Source organism: Rhododendron vialii, chromosome 3a (assembly GCF_030253575.1).
Source record: "Rhododendron vialii isolate Sample 1 chromosome 3a, ASM3025357v1".
Taxonomy (NCBI): Eukaryota; Viridiplantae; Streptophyta; class Magnoliopsida; order Ericales; family Ericaceae; genus Rhododendron; species Rhododendron vialii.
Window position 1 is genome coordinate 33,455,397 of NC_080559.1, and position 19,809 is coordinate 33,475,205.

Below are 19,809 nucleotides of genomic sequence, written 5' to 3' on the forward strand. Positions count from 1 at the left end.
ATTTCGTTTGAAATAGCGATGAAATATTTGCCCGAAGAATTTCCTTAAAACCAATCAATTTTTTTTGGTAAATAAAAAAAACCAATCAAATTTTACTCTACCAAACATACATATATCTTTTGTGGACTAAGAAAAAGCATGCCCAAATTCTAAGAACTTTCCACCGAAAACAAAATGGACTCGGCTCCCATCCAGTTTCCTTTCCATAGTCCCTTGTCCAGTTTGCGATGTTCTTTAGCCCTTTTCGGACCCATTTCAATAATGGAAACCATTTACTTTTTAGAACTTGTCAAGAACATCGACCATCTTAAAATTCAAGTTGATCAGATACCGTTTGATATGATTTCGAAATGCATTAATATCGTTTAAAAAGTGTGCAACACTGGATTGCTATCCATTTGACACAATTATATGAAGCTTTAATGCATTTTGAAATCATATCAGACGTTATCCAATCAACCTGATCTTCAACGTGATTGTATTCTCAACAAGCTCTAAAAAAGTGAATGATTTCGATCATTATTGTGGACCCAAAAAGGTCCGCAAGCGGCTCAAATTAAACCAGACTTGAAGGAGAGGAAACTGGATGGGAGCTGAATCCAAAGAAAGCAACAATTACAGTTATTTCTTTTTCGTTTTTCGTTTTGAAACCAATTTTCCAAAAGTGTTTCAAAAACAGCCCAAAAGCATCAAAATATCTACAAACAAAATAATAGACCTCACTACGTACCTGTAATTCCCACAGCCTTCCAACTTCCAACCACAAGGCCGCACCCACCACAAGGCAAAACGCCCCCTGTACACAGACGACGCTATCGTGCGCACCGTCCTTTCTCTTCCTCATACCCCCAATCCAATCAAATCCAATCTAATATCGACTCATATCTCTTCTTAGAGTCTCCTCTCCTCCTCGTATACCCATATTATTTTTCACACAATTCAATCATTCTTTCATACCACTTTATTCTTCTCTATCAATCCCCTCAATTAGATTTTTTTTGTCGGTTCAAAGGTACGTTCTTGATGACTTAATTCTTTTTGTGTTCAATTTTATGTTGTTGGGTATTCATTGATTTGATGAATCTGCAAGTGGGTATTGGTCCTTTTGTGATAAGTAGGTGTTTGCTGGATATTTTGCTTTGTTGATGATCATCTGAGCGGTGTGTGGGCCGATTGATGTTGGTCTGATGTGTATTTGATGTAGATTATGTTTAGAATTGAAATCTGTTTCTGTATCGTTCTTTTTTCTTAACATACCCTATTCTGAATGTGATTTCTTGTGCTGAGTGAATGAGATTATTTTAACTACATGGATGATTGATGGTGTTTCTATTAGTTTAAGGTGGTGTTTTTTTACGGTTAGTTGATATGTTATTCGTGGATTTATTACTGGTTTTTTCCTTGAGCTACTTTTCCTGATGACATTGAAGAGGTGGGTGAACGGTTGTTTAGCATATTGAAGGTTGATGAAGATTTTTAGCTTAGTACTAATATCTTGAGGGAGTAGTGAGTTGGTGCTTGGACTGAATGTAGTAGTCTAGTATATATCTCCTGCAAAGCTAGTTCAACTATTGAGAGTGAAATGGTCTTTACGTAGTCTAATATTACAGGATGCATTTGTTGAGATGCTTTTGTATGTGAACTCCTCTCTCTCTCTCTCTCTCTCTCTCTCTCTCTCCTGCTTATTATAGTGACATAGAATGAATGAGGCTGTATTGACAACAATCAACATGTTTGAGATTTTACAAGGGTTTGGCTTTTTGCCAGAAAAGAAGATTTTCACTTGTATGCGGTGGACTTAGCATGCATATCAATCTCTATTTGAACTTCTCATTACTGAACATGTGGGCCTGCTTCATGTTTCTCTACATTAGTCAAAAGAATCAGCACAGGAACAGTTGCAATTTCAAAAAGGTTTGTGTGACTGCTTTTTGAAACTGGTTCTCAGAGTGCTTGCTCATTTTGCAGTCCCGATCATATGTTCTATGCAATAACCTGTTACGAGTCTTACGACCCATATCTTGAATAAACCAGGAGAGATCAATAGATTGTTGACATAGGGGCCTCATTCACTTAGCAGATTGGGTGACATATGCTGATCCAGTTATGTTACAAGCCATTTAAACTGTTTTGTATGTATGTGATGGCATTCTGCAGTGATAATATGCTTTATTGCTTCATAGAATGATATGTGATGGAGTTAATTTTTATGTGCAATAGAAGATAGGTCCTGTTGATTAGGACGTCAGTGCTGCAGATAGCTCTGAAGTGTTTTGTCAAAATATTATGTTTGTCCAATATGATTGTCTGATATTGGTTTACATTTTCTAGGTTTAAATCAGTTGATGCTCTTTGTGATTGGAGGATAAATTTAGACAAGTTATCATATTGCATGGGGAAGGATGCCAGATTTGAGAAGTGGGATTCCTAAATCTAAGAGGGTCAACAATATCCAGGAAAATCCTGCTGTTTTGGTACCAACACGTCGGCGCGGCACTGGAAGAGGTAAGGGATCCAAAGCTGCAGTCCTGAAATCACCTCCTCTTAGTCCAGTTGACCCAGGACATCCTTCTACAAGGCCAAGGTCTGTTGGTAGAGGCAGAGGTAGAGGGTGTAAAGCAATGAATCAAGACAAGAATGCCGAGCTTTTCGGCACTGGCATCGGGGCCCGGGTTCAAGCCGGTTTTGATCCAGAAATGAGAGAAGTGGCTGCTATTCCTGCTGAGTTGGCAGTAGAGAGAAGTGCAAAACAATTGGCTGCTGCTGAGGGGGAAGGAAGCACAAATCCACTTCCTGAAAGGGTACAGTTAGCCTCCCATTTGTATCACCTGCATATTGCTTTTAATAACTAGATTAGGAGATTTAGGACATTGTGTTTCTTGTTATTGTTTTAGTACTTCCATACTGAGTCTTTTCTCTGCAAGTCAATTATCACTGTCTAACTTTTAGTGCAACACTGGCAGTTTCTTGCATTTGTCGCCTTTTATTGTAGTATATAGCATAACAAGATAATTCAGGCTAGGGCGTTGTTAAAAATAGCCACGTCCATCTTTTATCTAGTATACAAGCGTGGTAGAATGATTATACTTTAACAAGTTTCTCATGGTTGTGAAATATACTGCTGGATATCAACTAGTTCTTTTACTCATCTGTATGATATATTAGTTGCCTAGTTAGAAAGATTTCATGGGCTATTTTTTATATTTCAGGAGTATAAAAGATAATTCTGTTAGGTCTCGTGCAAGTAGGTGCAAAATCATACGGAGATGTACACAAAAAGTGAATGGATGAAGTTTCTAGAACTTGCTAAACTCTGTCCACCATGATTACAAATATTATGGTTGACTCTAATTTGTGTTAATTGTTTGACTTCAGGTGAAGCTTGGCAATTCCCCAGCTTACAAGTTGGAGAGAAAGCTGGGAAAAGGGGGATTTGGGCAAGTTTATGTTGGAAGAAGGGTGACAGGTGGCTCAGGGCGCACCGGCCCAAATGCTGTTGAGGTATGTTTTTTTCTTGTCATGGCTCCATTGTATCTCTCTAAATTTCCTTAGGGTTCATTTGATGGAGTATCGATGGTCTCCCTTTTCTAATTTCTTTTGGTTGGGACGGGGGTTGATTGGCAATAGGTGGCTTTGAAATTCGAGCATCGAAATAGTAAAGGATGCAGTTATGGCCCTCCTTTTGAGTGGCAAGTTTACAGGTATGCAAGACTTCGTTTGTACGGTCGATTGATCTCATTTTCCTACCTGTTGTCATGAATAACTGGTTTAAAACTCTTATATTTGTTGTTGGTCTCAGCACTCTTAATGGTTGCTACGGAATTCCTTTGGTACATTACAAAGGTCGACAAGGAGACTATTATATCCTTGTAAGTATGTGTGGTTGCATTTTGAAATGTGTATGCTGTCCCCACTTTTTTTTGGCTGTTGTGCAAATCATTCTGAATTCCTTTGTGCTCATTGTGTTTGGGTTGTGAAAGCCAGGTCATGGATATGCTAGGCCCGAGTTTATGGGATGTCTGGAACTCTAATAACCAGATGTATGAAAATTCTTTACTCTGGTAATTTTTGAGTTTCTTGTTTTTTCCCTTGTCTATAATTGTTTTTCCTTTTTTCGCAGGTTGTCTGAAGAGATGGTTTCTTGCATAGCAGTGGAGGCAATATCAATCCTCCAGCAGCTTCACTTTAAGGGGTATACACCCCAACCCCCCTCTCTCCCTCACACACACACACACACACACACACACAAAGTTTGCATATAGGTGTATCTGAGCGTGTTCATATTTTCCCCCTCAGTTTTGTGCATGGAGATGTAAAGCCAGAGAACTTTTTGCTTGGTCAGCCTGGAAGTTCTGATGCGAAAAAATTGTACTTAGTTGATCTTGGATTGGGTATGTTTTCTTTCCTGGCATTAAATTTCAAACAGTCATTTCATGTAATTGAAACATTCTCTTGAAGTTTTTTACTTTTACATTTGGAGCTTAAGTTCTTTATGGTCTTGAATTCCTTCCTCAGCTTCAAGGTGGAGGGATTCATCTTCCGGTCATCACGTTGATTATGACCAAAAGCCTGACGTTTTCAGGTATTTCTTTCTCCATTCCCTTTATTTTTCACGGAAGTCACATTTTTACTTGGTTCCATAAACACCCTCTTGAGGTGGAAGCGTAACAATACTCCACGTGAGTATTTCTCGGAAATGCTAGAAATATTCCTAATTTCTTTTTATCTCATTGGTGGGGAGTTATTTTACTGTCTTAAACAGATTAAGGTGAGTCGCAGGTTTCTTACTTAATTTTGCTTGGTCTTTTAACACGGAAATTGATTCCATAGAATCTGCACCATCATGCATGATGTGTCATAGAATGCCATGATTTTACTTCCCTAATATATGTACCGTATATTGACAGGGGGACCGTACGTTATGCGAGTGTTCATGCCCATTTGGGTAGGACAGGAAGCAGAAGGGATGACCTTGAGTCCCTAGCTTATACACTAATATTCCTTCTTAGAGGGAAGCTTCCATGGCAAGGCATTGTTGTAAGTTCATGTCTGATTTTTTGTTGCTCTTCTATTGTATCTTTCTTTCTTGAGACTTTTCGTTTTCTCCTTCACTTACAATCTGTGGTGGATTCTTGGGCTGCAGGGTGAAAATAAAGGATTCCTTGTTTGTAGAAAGAAGATGGGTACTTCCGCTGAGATGCTTTGTTGTTTATGTCCACCTCCTTTTCGACAATTTCTTGAAAGGGTGACCAACATGAAATTCGATGAAGAACCGGACTACTCGAAGCTTATTTCTCTTTTTGAAGGCAGCATAGGTCCCAACCCAGTATCGCTACCCGTTAGAATAGATGGCGCCTTGAAGGTTGTTGATTGTTTAGCGTGATGTTCATTGAGCTATTTTATGAAGTTTATGTCATTACCACCTCTATCTGTTGTTGAACCTTTAATGTGATATAGGTGGGCCAGAAAAGGGGGAGATTGCTTGTGGATTTGGAGGATGGTGCACAGCCTCGCAAGAGAGTACGATTAGGTACTCCAGCTTCTCAGTGGATCTCTGTCTATAGTTCCAGAGTGCCAATGAAACAGAGGTAAATCCTTTGAGTTAAGCATTACAGGCTGCTGGTGTTTCTTAATTCACCCTCTCCCTCCAACCTCTGCCAGTAGCAATTGTAGGCAAAACATATCGAAAACTTTTTTGATACCATCTTATGTATATCCCTACTGTAAGGATATTCATCAAACAATTGTAGTTTTGAAATTTTGCTCTCTTAGTTTTCTTCTTTTTTTTAAATTTCAAGTGTTTGATTTGTAATTGTGTTATCCTCTTGTATCTTTTCTTTAGTGGACGCTGGTCCTCCGATTCTTGGGCTCTCTATTTGTTTCAGGAAAAATTATCTCCTGCCGTTAAAAGAAAAAATTATTTCCTTTTTCTGTGAAGATCTGAAATTAGCTTCTAATGTCAAACCCTGTAAACTCCCAGTTTCGGTGTCACGTGGGTAATCATCTTCTCTCTGTTTGGAGAGACGCTTCATCATGTATGGTTTTTTGTCTGGGCTTCTGAACTTCATCTTAGATTGTCTGATTAATTTGTCAAGCTAAACTACCTTTAATTGGGAATATTCAATAGTTTTTGTATGTTATTTTATTATTCTGTGGCATGCACTGAATGTTTTCATTTCTTTCTGAAGTAAGTCATTGCAGAGTTGATAAGTATCAATCGAACACTTAATTTTGTTCTTTTTGTGTACTCCTCTCCTATTAATCCTTTGACAGGGCCACAACAATGCTTTACCAGCTGTTGTTTGTGGATCTGTTTCACACTTACTGCATGGGAATGTCTTGTTTTCTTAATTACCAGTATTGTTTACTCTGCAGATATCACTTCAACGTAATGGATTCGAGACTGTACCAGCATGCAGAGAAAGGAAAGGAAGATGGTTTGTACATTAGCTGCATAGCTTCTTCAGGAAATTTGTGGGCGGTTGTTATGGACGCAGTTACAGTTTTTACATCCCAGGTCTATGAGCTCTCACCTGTTTTCTTGCGCAAGGTAAGTGTTAATGTCCTTACCCTGAGTTCTGATGATTTCGCAAGTCAAAGATATGTTTTGCCACTGAGTCCATCTTTCTTAATTCTTGATCAGGAGTGGATAATGGAGCAGTGGGACAAGAACTATTACATCACTTCATTTGCTGGCGCATGCAATGGCAGTGCCTTTGTGGTAATGTCCAAGGGTGAGTGGAAAAGATTGTTTTTGGGAGTTGTCAAAGTTCACTATGGTTCTTCAAAAGATATGGTCTGAGATGATGTAGTTCGGTACTCGCACTATTTGCTTTCATGAGTTAGGCCACTTTAGTAGCAAGATTCATTGAGCCACTACAAGAGCATTAGTCCTAGTTGAGTCACTGATCGGCGCCCATTATTCTATGACTGGGAGTTTATTGTTACTAGTGTAGACAATAATGCAGCCTATTTGTGTACCTTTTCCGTTTTCGTTTTGAGGGTTTCCCTAAAAAATATAATCAAATTATTGACCTCCTCCATTCGTACATGTGTACAGCATGCGTCCTCAAAAAGCTATACGCAGTTCCCCATCTAGATTTATTTTTGTTTTTCTTTGATATGCAATTAGTTTTGTACAAAGGCATTGGGGAATGATTGTCTAATGTCTAGGGTTCTTTGGTGATCCGACCACTGATATTTCCTTTTTCTTCTTTATGCTAAAGGCACGGCTTATACTCAACAGTCATACAAAGTTAGCGATGTATTTCCTTTCAAATGGATCAATAAGAAGTGGAAAGACGGCTTCTCTGTTACCTCCATGTCCACAGCTGGTAGCAGGTGGGGCGTTGTAATGTCCCGAAATGCTGGTTATTCTGACCAGGTACATTCTCTTGCAGTGAAACCCTAATCATATAGCTAGGAATACACTTGACATCTTTTGTACTCTTTCTGCAGGTTGTTGAACTTGATTTCCTTTACCCAAGTGAAGGAATTCATAGAAGGTGGGAGAATGGATACCGAATAACATCAACTGCTGCAACGGCAGATCAAACTGCAATTATTCTTAGTACGTCCAAGAGGAAATTACAAGATGTTACTCAAGAAACTTTGCGAACATCAGCCTTTCCTAGCACTCACGTTAAGGTACCTTTATTGATGCAATTGCCTTTTCAGTAGAGTTTCAACTGCAGAACTGCTCGGTATTTGAATCAACAGATCACATATGCTTCTGCTAGTAAATGGAGAATTAACATTTCAAAGAAAACAATCATTTTATTTTATTTACTGAAACATAGGTGAACTCAGCTTATGGTTACAACTTAAACTATGCTCTCTCATTTGAAGATTTAACTTAGCAGTTTATCTCAACTGTACAAGCATACTCCAAAAATCACTAATTTCCTGTTCAGAGTAATAGCGGCATTGTTTGCTTGGGCTGCTCTTTAATTGAACAGGGCAAATTCATATGTTATCGCCTTCATTTCCCTTAATTTAGTGCTTATTAAAATATTGGGTATTCAGTATTGACTTTAGGATGTGTTTGGAATCTGGATCATGAGCTTGTGACGGGATTACGGAGGAGAAGGAAAAGGAAACCATAAGAAGATAATGAAATGGAGTCTAATTTGTTGCCTTAATTCATCTTTATGATTCTTTCCCTTTGTATGTTTGTGCACCCATCAATCACCCCAACACGGCCTTAATGCAATAGCTGAGCAATAAAGCATTTTCACGCTTATGGCTGTGCATGTGTAGACATTTAATTCTGGCAGTATCAGTTATCTTGCAAGAATTGGCGACCCTGTTTAATTTCCTTGTCATGCAGTTACACTTGATTTTGCTTTCACAGGATAAATGGTCAAATAATTTGTACATCTCATCCATCTGTTATGGGAGAACAACATCTTGAAGTACGAGAAATGAAAGGAGAAACTCAACTAACTGGTATGTTACCTCTGGCTAGTCCAGCTGTTATACGTCTATGTATTTCTTGCCTATCAAACCTCAAAACCTTCAATCGTCTCGGAACTCTATCTATATCACATTGACCAATGAATAATCTTTTTCCTTTTTGTTTCCCGAATGGGATGGAATTTTATCGTGTATAAAGCCGTCTCGACTTCTTTTTCTTCCAGTTTTTTTCCCCTTATAGTTCGATGCTTGGGAATTAAAATGTATATCTACATTTCCAACTATCAAAAATTTTGGTGGATTGCAAAACACATCGAAAGTACCTGAAACTTTTAGAACTTCATGAAAGATATGATGTCCCAATTTTTGGACTCTCTTAGGATGTGTCTGGATCATGGTTTCTCCATCGTTTGCTTTTCCCTTTGATAAATCAGCCCAAGTGATTGTTATCATGGTATGTATATGCCCCCAGATATTCATGACCTACAGTATCAGCTCAATTTATGTGTCGCCATGGAACGCAGTTGACAATATATGATTGCAACCGTGAAGCACCAATTTGTGTCAATAGATCGGTTTTGATTACATTAATCCTGGTTTTTTTACCTACCATTTTGATATGCACAGGTTGGCTCTTTTCTGAGGAAAAAATAACTGAGAAGAAGTGCTGGAAACTGCAATACATATGGATGATTTGCTTACAGAAATATAGAGTTTATTAAATGGAGAGAGAACCCACAAAGAGACTTGATCTGGCGGCTGTTATGGCTTCCTATTTCCTGATCACGTCCAGAAAGTTGTTGATTGAGTTTCCCATAGGTTTACACTTCTCAATGTTGTACTCGTGTAGATCAAAATATGGTGAATTATGTAATGCAGACGGCTTGTCTGCTGTTTGGGTGGTGGAGTGCACCCGTGCAGCGTGGCCAGCTCCGACCCGTTTTGTGCTAATTTCGATTATCATATTCCTTCACATTGCAGAGCTTATTGAGTTCAACCGTGGAATCAAAAATCAAGTCAGTCCGATTGGAAAAAAAGTACTCTTCAAGTTGTGTATTCCACCTGCCCAACACCTTTTGTTTTTGTGTAAACGTGCTATGATTAAATATTACTTGATATTCGATCGATTTGATTTTTCACGTGATTTTTGTACTCGATGAGCTCTGCAATGTGAATGACTCTAATAACCGAGATTGACCCAAAATGGGATCGGAGTTGGTTGGACTGCACAGGTGCAGTTCACCACCCAACGGCAGACGAACCGTTTCCTTATGTAATCAATAGAGTTACTTTGCCCCAAAAAAAAAAAAAAAGACTGACGAATATAGCTTGAAAGCTCTTTAAGTTTGTTTGCATCTTTAAAGCTCGTAAAGTATTTGAATATAGCTTGAACAAATCGAGTTTGATACATTTTTTAAGCTCATTAATTTTTTTAATCAAGCTTGAACAAGTTATCGATGGACATTGGAAGTTCAACAAGACAACAGAGTTTTAAACAGACAAAAGAGAAACAAGGAGCAAAACATGCTAAAACAACTACTCCAGTTGCTGCCAAGTGCCTCGTGCCGAGCGGCTGATTCAGCCGTTTATATTGGCAATCGACGGTTCGGATCTTGATCGAGCAATGGACGGCTCATATCTGTATGCACTCAGATTCAATTCGAATCGTCCATGCCAAGATAAACCACTGGATGTCGCTCGGCGCCCGCTTGGCAGGGGTGCTTGGCAACATCCCTGGGTCGCCAATTCTAAGGAGACCAACACCCATCTCATCATCCATCACAATCTGCCTTGCAGATTGAGGTATCTCAATTTTAACTACGAGGGCTTTCTTGGCAACATCCTCGGGTTGCCAATTCTAAGGTGACCAACACCCATCTCATCATCCATCACAATCTGCCTTGCAGATTGAGGTATCTCAATTGTAACTACGAGGGCTTTCGCATACTCTTGCACTTTGATTAGCTTGCCGATGTATATGAGTTTTTTTTTTTTCCAATCGGTAGGAGAGATTACTATATTATGTATGAAGTACAAAGCACAAATTACAGAACACTACATCTATTGAGGGATCACGAGATAATCAAGTCTAACAACTGAACCAACATGATAAATAAGTTCATCAAAGAAATCACAATCACTATAAGCCCAACTAGACTACAAACCCATTAAGGGGAGAAATAACCCTAACAAATACAAAGAAAAGAATACGCATACGCAGGTGGAAAAATTCGAACTCTTGACCTCCTAGTGAGATGCAAGAGTCATGACCAACTGAGGCTAGAGCTAGCCTCCGTTGAAGTATGAGTTAGAGTAGCACTAGTATGGGTCTAAGATGGATTTTGAAGTCCTCCATAAGCGCCCAAAGAATCGAAGATTATGAACATGGTTGCCAATTTGCGCTTGACATTGTCAATTTCGTTCACCATAACCCACTGACATTGTCAATTAGTACTAAGTTGGGCATGCACTAGTTCTATGATATTTAATCGGTAGGCCATTGAGTTGATTTTGCACAGATTTGTTGGGGGCCCACTTTTGAATTCCACACAGTTGTTTCAATTCGTTAATTTATTTTAAAACATTTTTTTTTTTAAGAATTCCATAAAAAATTAACCCAATCGGATACATGTAAGTAACGTTGATATGGATATTTTGTTTTCTTTTCTCTAACAACAGCTTGTGCGCCCCCAAAAGCATAAAACTTGTGTAGGTAACTACATTCATCATATAAAATAACTATATTCCGTACAAAGCAAAGGGCATTTTCTTTTCTTTAGTACAAAAGGCAAGTATTAATAAAATGACTTTGACTAATTCAATTCAACGTTCCTTTATTCCCGTTTTTATTATTAGTCTTTATTAAAAGAGTTACTCCGTATATATTATGTAAGTTAACTTTTCATTTTCATTGATTACTTATTTATGATTTTATTTCTTATCGATTTTTGGACAGGTGTTTTGCTAAATTTAACCAAAAAAAGAAAAAAAGAAAAATGGGGCCAAGGGATAGATAGCATGAGAGTTTTTGACGATGAAGCTAGAATCTATGGATCTCCCCACCGAGAAATTTTTGGGCGTCGGATGAGTGTCATGTAGCTGTGCTCACGTGTTCATAAATTCTTGCTTTCACGTGTTCAGTACAAAATATAGACGAAAGACGACACAAGTACTATTTTTATGAGGGAGAAAACAAAGGATCACCCTTATGTAAGGTGGGCCCCTCTTAATTTTGTAGTAATCCTTAACGGTAAAAGATCTTTCAATCACTATACTAATTAGTAAATTACCGATAGCGATATATGATAAGGATCCGGCGGCTCTTCTGCAGTCAACTGTACTGCAGAGAAGAGAAGGTTGTGTTGTTCAATATAAATTATTCATTTTAATAATCAATGGTTATGATTTGTTAAATTTTTTACCGGTAAAAGTCTTTTATTGTCAGTAATAGATTGAAAACAAATCTGGACCGCTAAAAATACCATTCGATGGTTGCGATTACTTGAACCGCACATCTGAACGGCGGCAGACAAGCCAAGATTCATTAGATAACATTTTCTTGCCTTTCTTCTATGATCATATTCTGGCATGACACGCATGAGAGATGTTCAAGAATCAATTTCCCCCGATTATATTGGCTAAAAAACAGCTTACGTTAGACTTAGACCCCCTTTTTAATATCTAAAATTATAGGTGGATCTGGAAAGAGAACTCCAAACCCCGAGGGATTGACCTGGTCGATGATGAAGGCCTAGGACTTAGGAGTTTATTTATTCTTGTGTTTCAGGTTTTAAACTTTTCAAGAGCTATATCAATTCTCGATTTTGTCTCGAATTTAATTAGACTCCGCCAGTAGACGCTGTAATTAATAACCCTTTGCAAAATCGATTTGCGCATAAACTACACTCCGAGGTTGTTCCTCCAAACCCGGTAATACTTTTGAGGAGGAGAAAACAGTGGGGAAGGTCGATCCCATCACAGGACCTCATCAAGAATGCGACCCTGGTTTAGTTTATTAGGCATATTGTCACCATCATGCGTACGTTTACCTGTATCAATCTTCTGACCTTGATGGGGCATTATCTCCTATGGTTGGAGCCATCTGATATATCTAATTAATAACAGGATTAGATTAATGTAAATAAGTTGAATTTAAGCTGTATGGATGGGTTAACCTAACAGCCCTAGATGAAGTTAAGGGAGGATGCCCCTTGTTCCCCATGGAAAGGATTGTATTATATCACCTGGTGATGATCATGTCATTTAATCCCGGCCTTTGATTTTTTTTTTTTTTTTTCTCTTAAGCCATGATCGAAAAATGACCTCCAACCCCTGTATCTCATTATTTAACCTAGGCGAATCAAACATAAAAAAACTAGTCTCATACTATATAGTACAATCTAATCTATTATCTCGAGGTACTACTCTACATGTTTCCTCCATACTCATCTTCCATTCCACGGTTTTCAATCATTTTATAATATAATTTGGCAATTGATCGATACGGTGTCCAATGAGTTTTAAAATATGCCTTGAGAATTTTGTTTAGCATTTTAATAGGTTTAAACGAACGTCATTCAAGGCGTGATTTCATATCTTATGTCATTTTGAAATACATCTAATTAGGCGCTTATTGACGATATTCCAATCCGAAACCGAGAGAAAATCTTGGTTTAAATTCATTTTACACGACAATTAAGCTAATCTAGAATTAATTATTAACAAACTGAACAGTAGTTGAGTTGGAATAGCATGATTCGATTTCGTTCGGCAAGTTCTCATTAGTCCCTTGTAAATCTGGTTCCGTAAAATGTTGTAGCACTTTTCATAACTTACAATATTCAGGTCATCTTACCGCATATAATTCACGAGGACCGATTCCACGATGGGAAGTCCGAATAAACTTGGCACATAGCCCATCTTATAAATTGGTCTCATAAGAATTGATAGTACTTGAGAGGCTTCGAACCTTAATATATATTTGGAGGGAGCAAAAAACCGTAATTAAGTCTCAAGGCTTCATTAGGGTCTGGCCAACCCTTGGTATAGAAAATATTGTAGCCCCTTCAAGAATTTTATTTTATGTTTTCAAGTGGGGCTGTAACCGAACCAAACTGCTCACGAGCAGCTAGAGGCTCGGCTAGGCTTGAGTTTTGGGCTTGTTTAGTATACGAGTTGAGCTTAACAACTCAAAAACTTGGTTCGGTTCAAAAAAGTAGGCTCGGCTCATTTATAGAGGTTCGTTTCGTAAATTAATCAGACTCGACTCGTTTACAAATGAGCTGAGCTCGAACTCAAATTTTTGACTCATTTAATTACGTGTTGAGCTCGAACATAACAAAGCTAGACTTGTATACAACCCTATAATATCCACCATAATCCCAACAAAACCTAAGTAAACTCACCATTTGGTCCCCCATTACAAAAGTCTCGTGTCCCAAATCGCACGCAAGAATCATCAGCCCAGTTACCCCACTTGGAAAACGTACGTCTCGTCCTATGTGATCTTCCAACTTGGTTGACTTTGAATATGGATCCCAATACAGGGCCTCTGAAACCCCGCTTTCCTATGGCCGGCGGTATTGCAGGATAGCGGACTCCGTCCGGACGGAAGGAACTACCATTTTTGGAAAGTGGGGTGTTACAGGGCCTTGTCCCAAGAATTCAATATGAGATTAGCTGCTCTCCATATCCCATACCTCTATACACCTCCTTGAGCATCGATCTCTAACTCATCTTCAAAACTCCAAAATAGAGAATGGATGTAACATATTGGAGGGAGATTTTGCAATTTATTCGCATTTTTTTTTTGCATTTTATGAGAGAATCTAGAAGGGACCTATCGTACTTTTAGAGATTTTATCTCCAAAATAGGAGTAGGGTCTCCATATTTGGAGAACCAAAGACAATTTGGAGATCCTTTCAATTCATTCACATCTCGCACCAAAAATTATGATCTAAACCTTTTACTTTGTGGAGCACGCAACCAACTAAAAGCATACAAAATCTCAGTATGATCGGATACCGCTAGACACGAAAAAGGAGTAGTTTTTTCGTTCTGTAAATTGTAAGGTTAAACTGTAAAACATATTTGCAATTCATTTTGCGTAACAATTGGCAACGTTTTAGCGCATCTATCAATCTCCGATCTTACTTTATATTTTGTAGACCTGTTGTTGTTTGTATTTTCTACGAGTCATAGTTTTGGACCCGAGGATCGAGCAAATTAAAATTGAGTATGGAGGTACGTAGGAAATACTACAATACACATCTTTTATTTGGGTGTGTATCATATGCACCTCCTAAAATGTTATGAATTATAGAGAAAATGTTACGAATCGTATTGTTAAAAAGCTACGTATCATATAAAGGTTACGAGATACATCAAAATGTTGTGAATCATAATGAAAATGTTACGAATCGTACTGCAGAAAAATTATAAATTCTAGAACAAAAGTTAAGAAACCCGCTAAAATGTTATGAATGAACCATAAAATAGGTGCATATGGTACATCCTTTTAAAAAGTGTGTATTGTAGACTTTCCCGAGGTTATGGAACATGGAGAGCAATTCATTCATATTTTTTATTTAGTCCCAAGGGATACATCCAGCGAGTTTCTTGACAGAATGTAAGGGCTTGTTTGTTTTTGGTACTCAAATTCCCTTGCGTATGGTCTCCAATAATTTTTTTTATATATCTCTTTTCACTCATTACTCTTAAAAACCTCTCTCAAAACCAACAAGGTCCAAGTGATTTACATTTTTGAGCTTATATATTTGACAATGGACGTCACACAAAAATCTTTAAAATTACTCAAGATTTGTGCGATCGTTAATTTTCATTTAAAACATAAATCCGATCGTGAACCTTGAAGAAAAAATGAACTTATTCTTGGAAAAATCCAACTTCCAAGGAGAAAGAATGGTCTTCAACAAGGTAAAAGTCTACCTTCAAGAATTAGAAGACAAAATGGATTTGAAAGAATACTTAGGCTTGGAAGAAGGATTCGATTGGTGGTTTGAAGAAGAAGAAGACTTTGAAGACGAAGGATTCAACTAGTGGTTCGAAGAATTCGAAGAAGAAGAAGACTTTGAAGATGAAGGATTCGACTGGTGGCCTCCATACGATTGCAATTTTAATGGAACAAAAAGTAAAAGCCTACCTCCAAGAACTAGAAGACAAAATGGATTTGGAAGAATGCTTGGGCATAGAAAAAAGATTCGATTGGTGGTTCAAAGAAGAAGAAGACTTTGAAGCAAAGGATTCGACTGGTGGCTCTCATACTATTGCGATTTTAATGGAACGGAAAAATAGCAATAAAAAAAGAAGATAAATAAAAAAAACTTATTAACTTAGGACGGCATAATTAGCCAAGAAAAATTTCGTTGATTTTTCCGAGTCATTTTCTTGATGTCCAAACAAATGAATGACTGAGTTCACTATTGACGTCATAGAGCAGCCTCTACAGAGAGTCAACGGTCCCTCTTCTGCCATTATTCGGACACACATGGTTTCAAAGTCAACGTCATATGCGGAGAGGAAAAGTATTCGCTGTTCCTGCGACACCACGTTGTCATACTATTTATCTATCCTTAACTGCCGCCAACCCTACTCTTAGGTACGGTAGACTCTCAAACGTAGAGTGAGGGGCCCGCCATATAATATCATGAACAGCAAGACTACCCCACCGAACACACCTCACCAACTATCTCGACAATTAATAGTTTCGAATTTTAAAAAAATTCTTTCCCGCAAGAATACGCTTTCACATACCCGAATTTTGTGACCGTGATACCCTCATGAAATGGGATGTCAACAGGGGTTTTTTTTTTATTTACTGTTTCGTTTTGCTGAAGTACAATAAATTATTCAGAAACGAATAATTTATATGTTTGATGTGCCGATTTAATAACTTCTAATAAGATGTAATCTTCAACTTTATCAACGTCCAAATCACGATAATATTGGACTTATTGGTTGTAGTATGATGCGGTGCGTGAGTGTGACACATTGGTTTTGTACGTATAAAGTAGTTATGCTCATTCAATGCACGGAGACGAAAATAAAACATTAGTGATAATTTTTTCTCTATTGTCATGTGCATCAGTGGATTGACATATATTACTCTTGAATTTTACTCTATTTTCTATTTACTCCTCTTTTTGAAAGAATTGATTTTCTTGTATATATACGTATGTGTGTATGTATGTACGTACGTGTGTGTATGTATATATATTCTCAAAAAAAATAAGAAAATTCAGCAAAAAAAATAAATAATAACAAAGAAAGAAAGAAAAAGATAGGTTTCAAACAAAATAAAGTATCTATTTATTATGTTCTTGATTGAAATTAGTTTTCTTTTCAAACAAAATATTTAAATTCTGTAAAAATTGTAGAATTATAAATAAAAAGATGAAAAAATGAGAATGTAGAGAGAGAGAGAGAGAGTTGAGGAAAGAGTTTCTTTTTGTCTTAGGTAATTACATGCTTTTAGTATCATTCTCTTATTTTATGTCAAAAATAAAATAAAATGACGTGCGTGGTTGCACTTGAAGCCAAGGCCGCTTCAAGCACAAGTCAAGTAAAACTCTTTGCTACAGTAGTTGAGTTGGAATATAGAGCATGATTCGATTTCGTTCGGCAAGTTCTCATTAGTCCCTTGTAAATCTGGTTCCGTAAAATGTTGTAGCACTTTTCATAACTTACAATATTCAGGTTATCTTACCGCATATAATTCATGAGGACCGATTCCACGATGGAAAGTCCGAATAAACTTGGCACATAGCCCATCTTATAAATTGGTCTCATAAGAATTGATAGTACTTGAGAGGCTTCGAACCTCAATATATATTTGGAGGGAGCAAAAACCGTAATTAAGTCTCAAGGCTTCATTAGGGTCTGGCCAACCCTTTGGTATAGAAAATATTGTAGCCCCTTCAAGAATTTTATTTTATGTTTTCAAGTGGGGCTGTAACCAAACCAAACTGCTCACAAGCAGCTAGAGGCTCGGCTAGGCTTGAGTTTTGGACTTGTTTAGTATACGAGCTGAGCTTAACAACTCAAAACTCGGTTCGGCTAAAAAAAGTAGGCTTAGCTCATTTATAGAGGTTCGTTTCGTAAATTAATTAGACTCGACTCGTTTACAGATGAGCTGAGCTCGAACTCAAATTTTTGGCTCATTTAATTACGTGTTGAGCTCGAACATAACAAAGCTAGACTTGTATACAACCCTATAATATCCACCATAATCCCAACAAAACCTAAGTAAACTCACCGTTTGGTCCCCCATTACAAAAGTCTCGTGTCCCAAATCGCATGCAAGAATCATCAGCCCAGTTACCCCACTTGGAAAACGTACGTCTCGTCCTATGTGATCTTCCAACTTGGTTGACTTTGAATATGGATCCCAATACAGGGCCTCTGACACCCCGCTTTCCGATGGCCGGCGATATTGCAGGATAGTGGGCTCCGTCCGGACGGAAGGAACTACCATTTTTGGAAAGTGGGGTGTCCCAGGGCCTTGTCCCAAGAATTCAATATGAGATTAGCTGCTCTCCATATCCCATACCTCTATACACCTCCTTGAGCATCAATCTCTAAATCATCTTCAAAACTCCAAAATAGAGAATTGATGTAACATATTGGAGGGAGATTTTGTAATTTATTCGCATTTTTTTTTGAGTTGTGCTATATGTACCGACCATGGGGGAGAGAAAATGTACCGACGAATATACACAAAAAAGGAGTGCTCGGATCAAGTACCCTACACACCTCGGATGCCATTGATTCCCGCGAAAGCCCACTCGGTTTTATTTTTTAAAATTTTTGGACGGCTCGGATCGGCTGTCCGGTGGCTGTCGGTACATTTTCCCTATGGTACCCGTCGGTACCAATAGGATTTCTGTTTTTTTTTGCACTTTATGAGATAATCTAGAAGGGACCTATCGTACTTTTAGAGATTTTATCTCCAAAATGGGAGCAGGGTCTCCATATTTGGAGAACCAAAGACAATTTGGAGATCCTTTCAATTCGTTCACATCTCGCACCAAAAATTATGATCTAAACCTTTCACTTCGTGGAGCACGCAACCAACTAAAAGCATACAAAATCTCAGTATGATCGGATACCGCTAGACACGAAAAAAGAGTAGTTTTTCATTCTGTAAATTGTAAGGTTAAACTGTAAAACAAATTTGCTATTCATTTTGCGTAACAATTGGCAACGTTTTAGCGCATCTATCAATCTCCGATCTTACTTTATATTTTGTAGACCTGTTGTTGTTTGTATTTTCTACGAGTCATAGTTTTGGACCCGAGGAGCGAATTAAAATTGAGTATGGAACATGGAGAGCAATTCATTCATATTTTTTACTTAGTCCCAAGGGATACATCTGGCGAACGTAAGGGCTTGTTCGTTTTTGGTACTCAAAATCTATGCGTACGGTTTCCAATAATTTTTTTTCTATATATCTTTCTTCACTTATTACTCTTAAAAACCTCCCTCAAAACCCAAAACAAACAAGGTCTAAGTGATTTACATTTTCGAGCTCAGATATTTGACAATGGTCGTCACACAAAAATCTTTAAAATTACTAAAGATTTGTGCGATCGTTAATTTTCATTTAACACAGAGTCGATCGTAAACCTCGAAGAAAAAATGAACTTGTTCTCATTCTTGGAAAAATCCAACTTCCAAGAAGAAAGAATGGCCTTCAACAAGGTAAAAGCCTACCTCCAAGAATTAGAAGACAAAATGGATTTGGAAGAATACTTAGCCGTAAAAGAAGGATTCGACTGGTGGTTCAAAGAAGAAGAAGACTTTGAAGACGAAGGATTCGACTGATGGCTCCCATACTATTGCGATTTTAATGGAACGAAAAAATAGCAATAGAAAAAGAAGATAAATAAAAAAACTTATTAACTTAGGACGGCATAATTAGCCAAGAAAAATTTCGTTGATTTTTCCGAGTCATTTTCTTGATGTCCAAACAAATGAATGACTGAGTTCACTATTGACGTCATAGAGCAGCCTCCATAGTTTAGTCAACGGTCCCTCTTCTGCCATTATTCGGACACACATGGTTTTAAAGTCAACGTCATATGCGGAGAGGAAAAGTATTCGCTGTTCCTGCGACACCACGTTGTCATACTATTTATCTATCCCTAACTGCCACCAACCCTACTCTTAGGTAAACTCTCAAACGTAGAGTGAGGGGCCCGCCATATAATACGGAGTATCATGAACAGCAAGCCTACCCCACCGACCAGAACTTCATCATCTATCTCGACAATCAATAGTTTCGAATTTTAAAAAAATTCTTTCCTGCAGGAAATTTTCGTACCGAATTTTGTGACTTAGTGATAACTTCATGAAATGGGGAGTCAACAGGGTTT

The 19,809-nt window shown here is 37.9% G+C and overlaps 1 protein-coding gene across 2 annotated transcripts; it reads left to right on the forward strand.

Annotated features, from left to right (window-relative positions):
- Positions 1 to 718: 718 nt before the first annotated feature.
- LOC131320180 (casein kinase 1-like protein HD16) lies at positions 719 to 9,554 on the forward strand. Of its 2 annotated transcripts, XM_058350780.1 has the most exons (19): positions 719 to 1,012; positions 1,768 to 1,914; positions 2,332 to 2,801; positions 3,376 to 3,501; positions 3,628 to 3,701; positions 3,800 to 3,869; positions 3,985 to 4,040; positions 4,121 to 4,192; positions 4,297 to 4,391; positions 4,516 to 4,582; positions 4,908 to 5,037; positions 5,144 to 5,362; positions 5,458 to 5,588; positions 6,376 to 6,550; positions 6,644 to 6,734; positions 7,227 to 7,384; positions 7,459 to 7,647; positions 8,354 to 8,448; positions 9,043 to 9,554. In XM_058350780.1, exons 3-18 carry the CDS (start codon positions 2,403 to 2,405, stop codon positions 8,411 to 8,413), a joined length of 2,112 nt encoding a protein of 703 aa, XP_058206763.1. In that variant the 5' UTR covers positions 719 to 1,012; positions 1,768 to 1,914; positions 2,332 to 2,402; the 3' UTR covers positions 8,414 to 8,448; positions 9,043 to 9,554. The 2 variants fall into 2 exon arrangements, with proteins under 2 accessions (XP_058206763.1, XP_058206762.1); XM_058350779.1 differs by lacking the exon at positions 1,768 to 1,914.
- Positions 9,555 to 19,809: the final 10,255 nt, after the last annotated feature.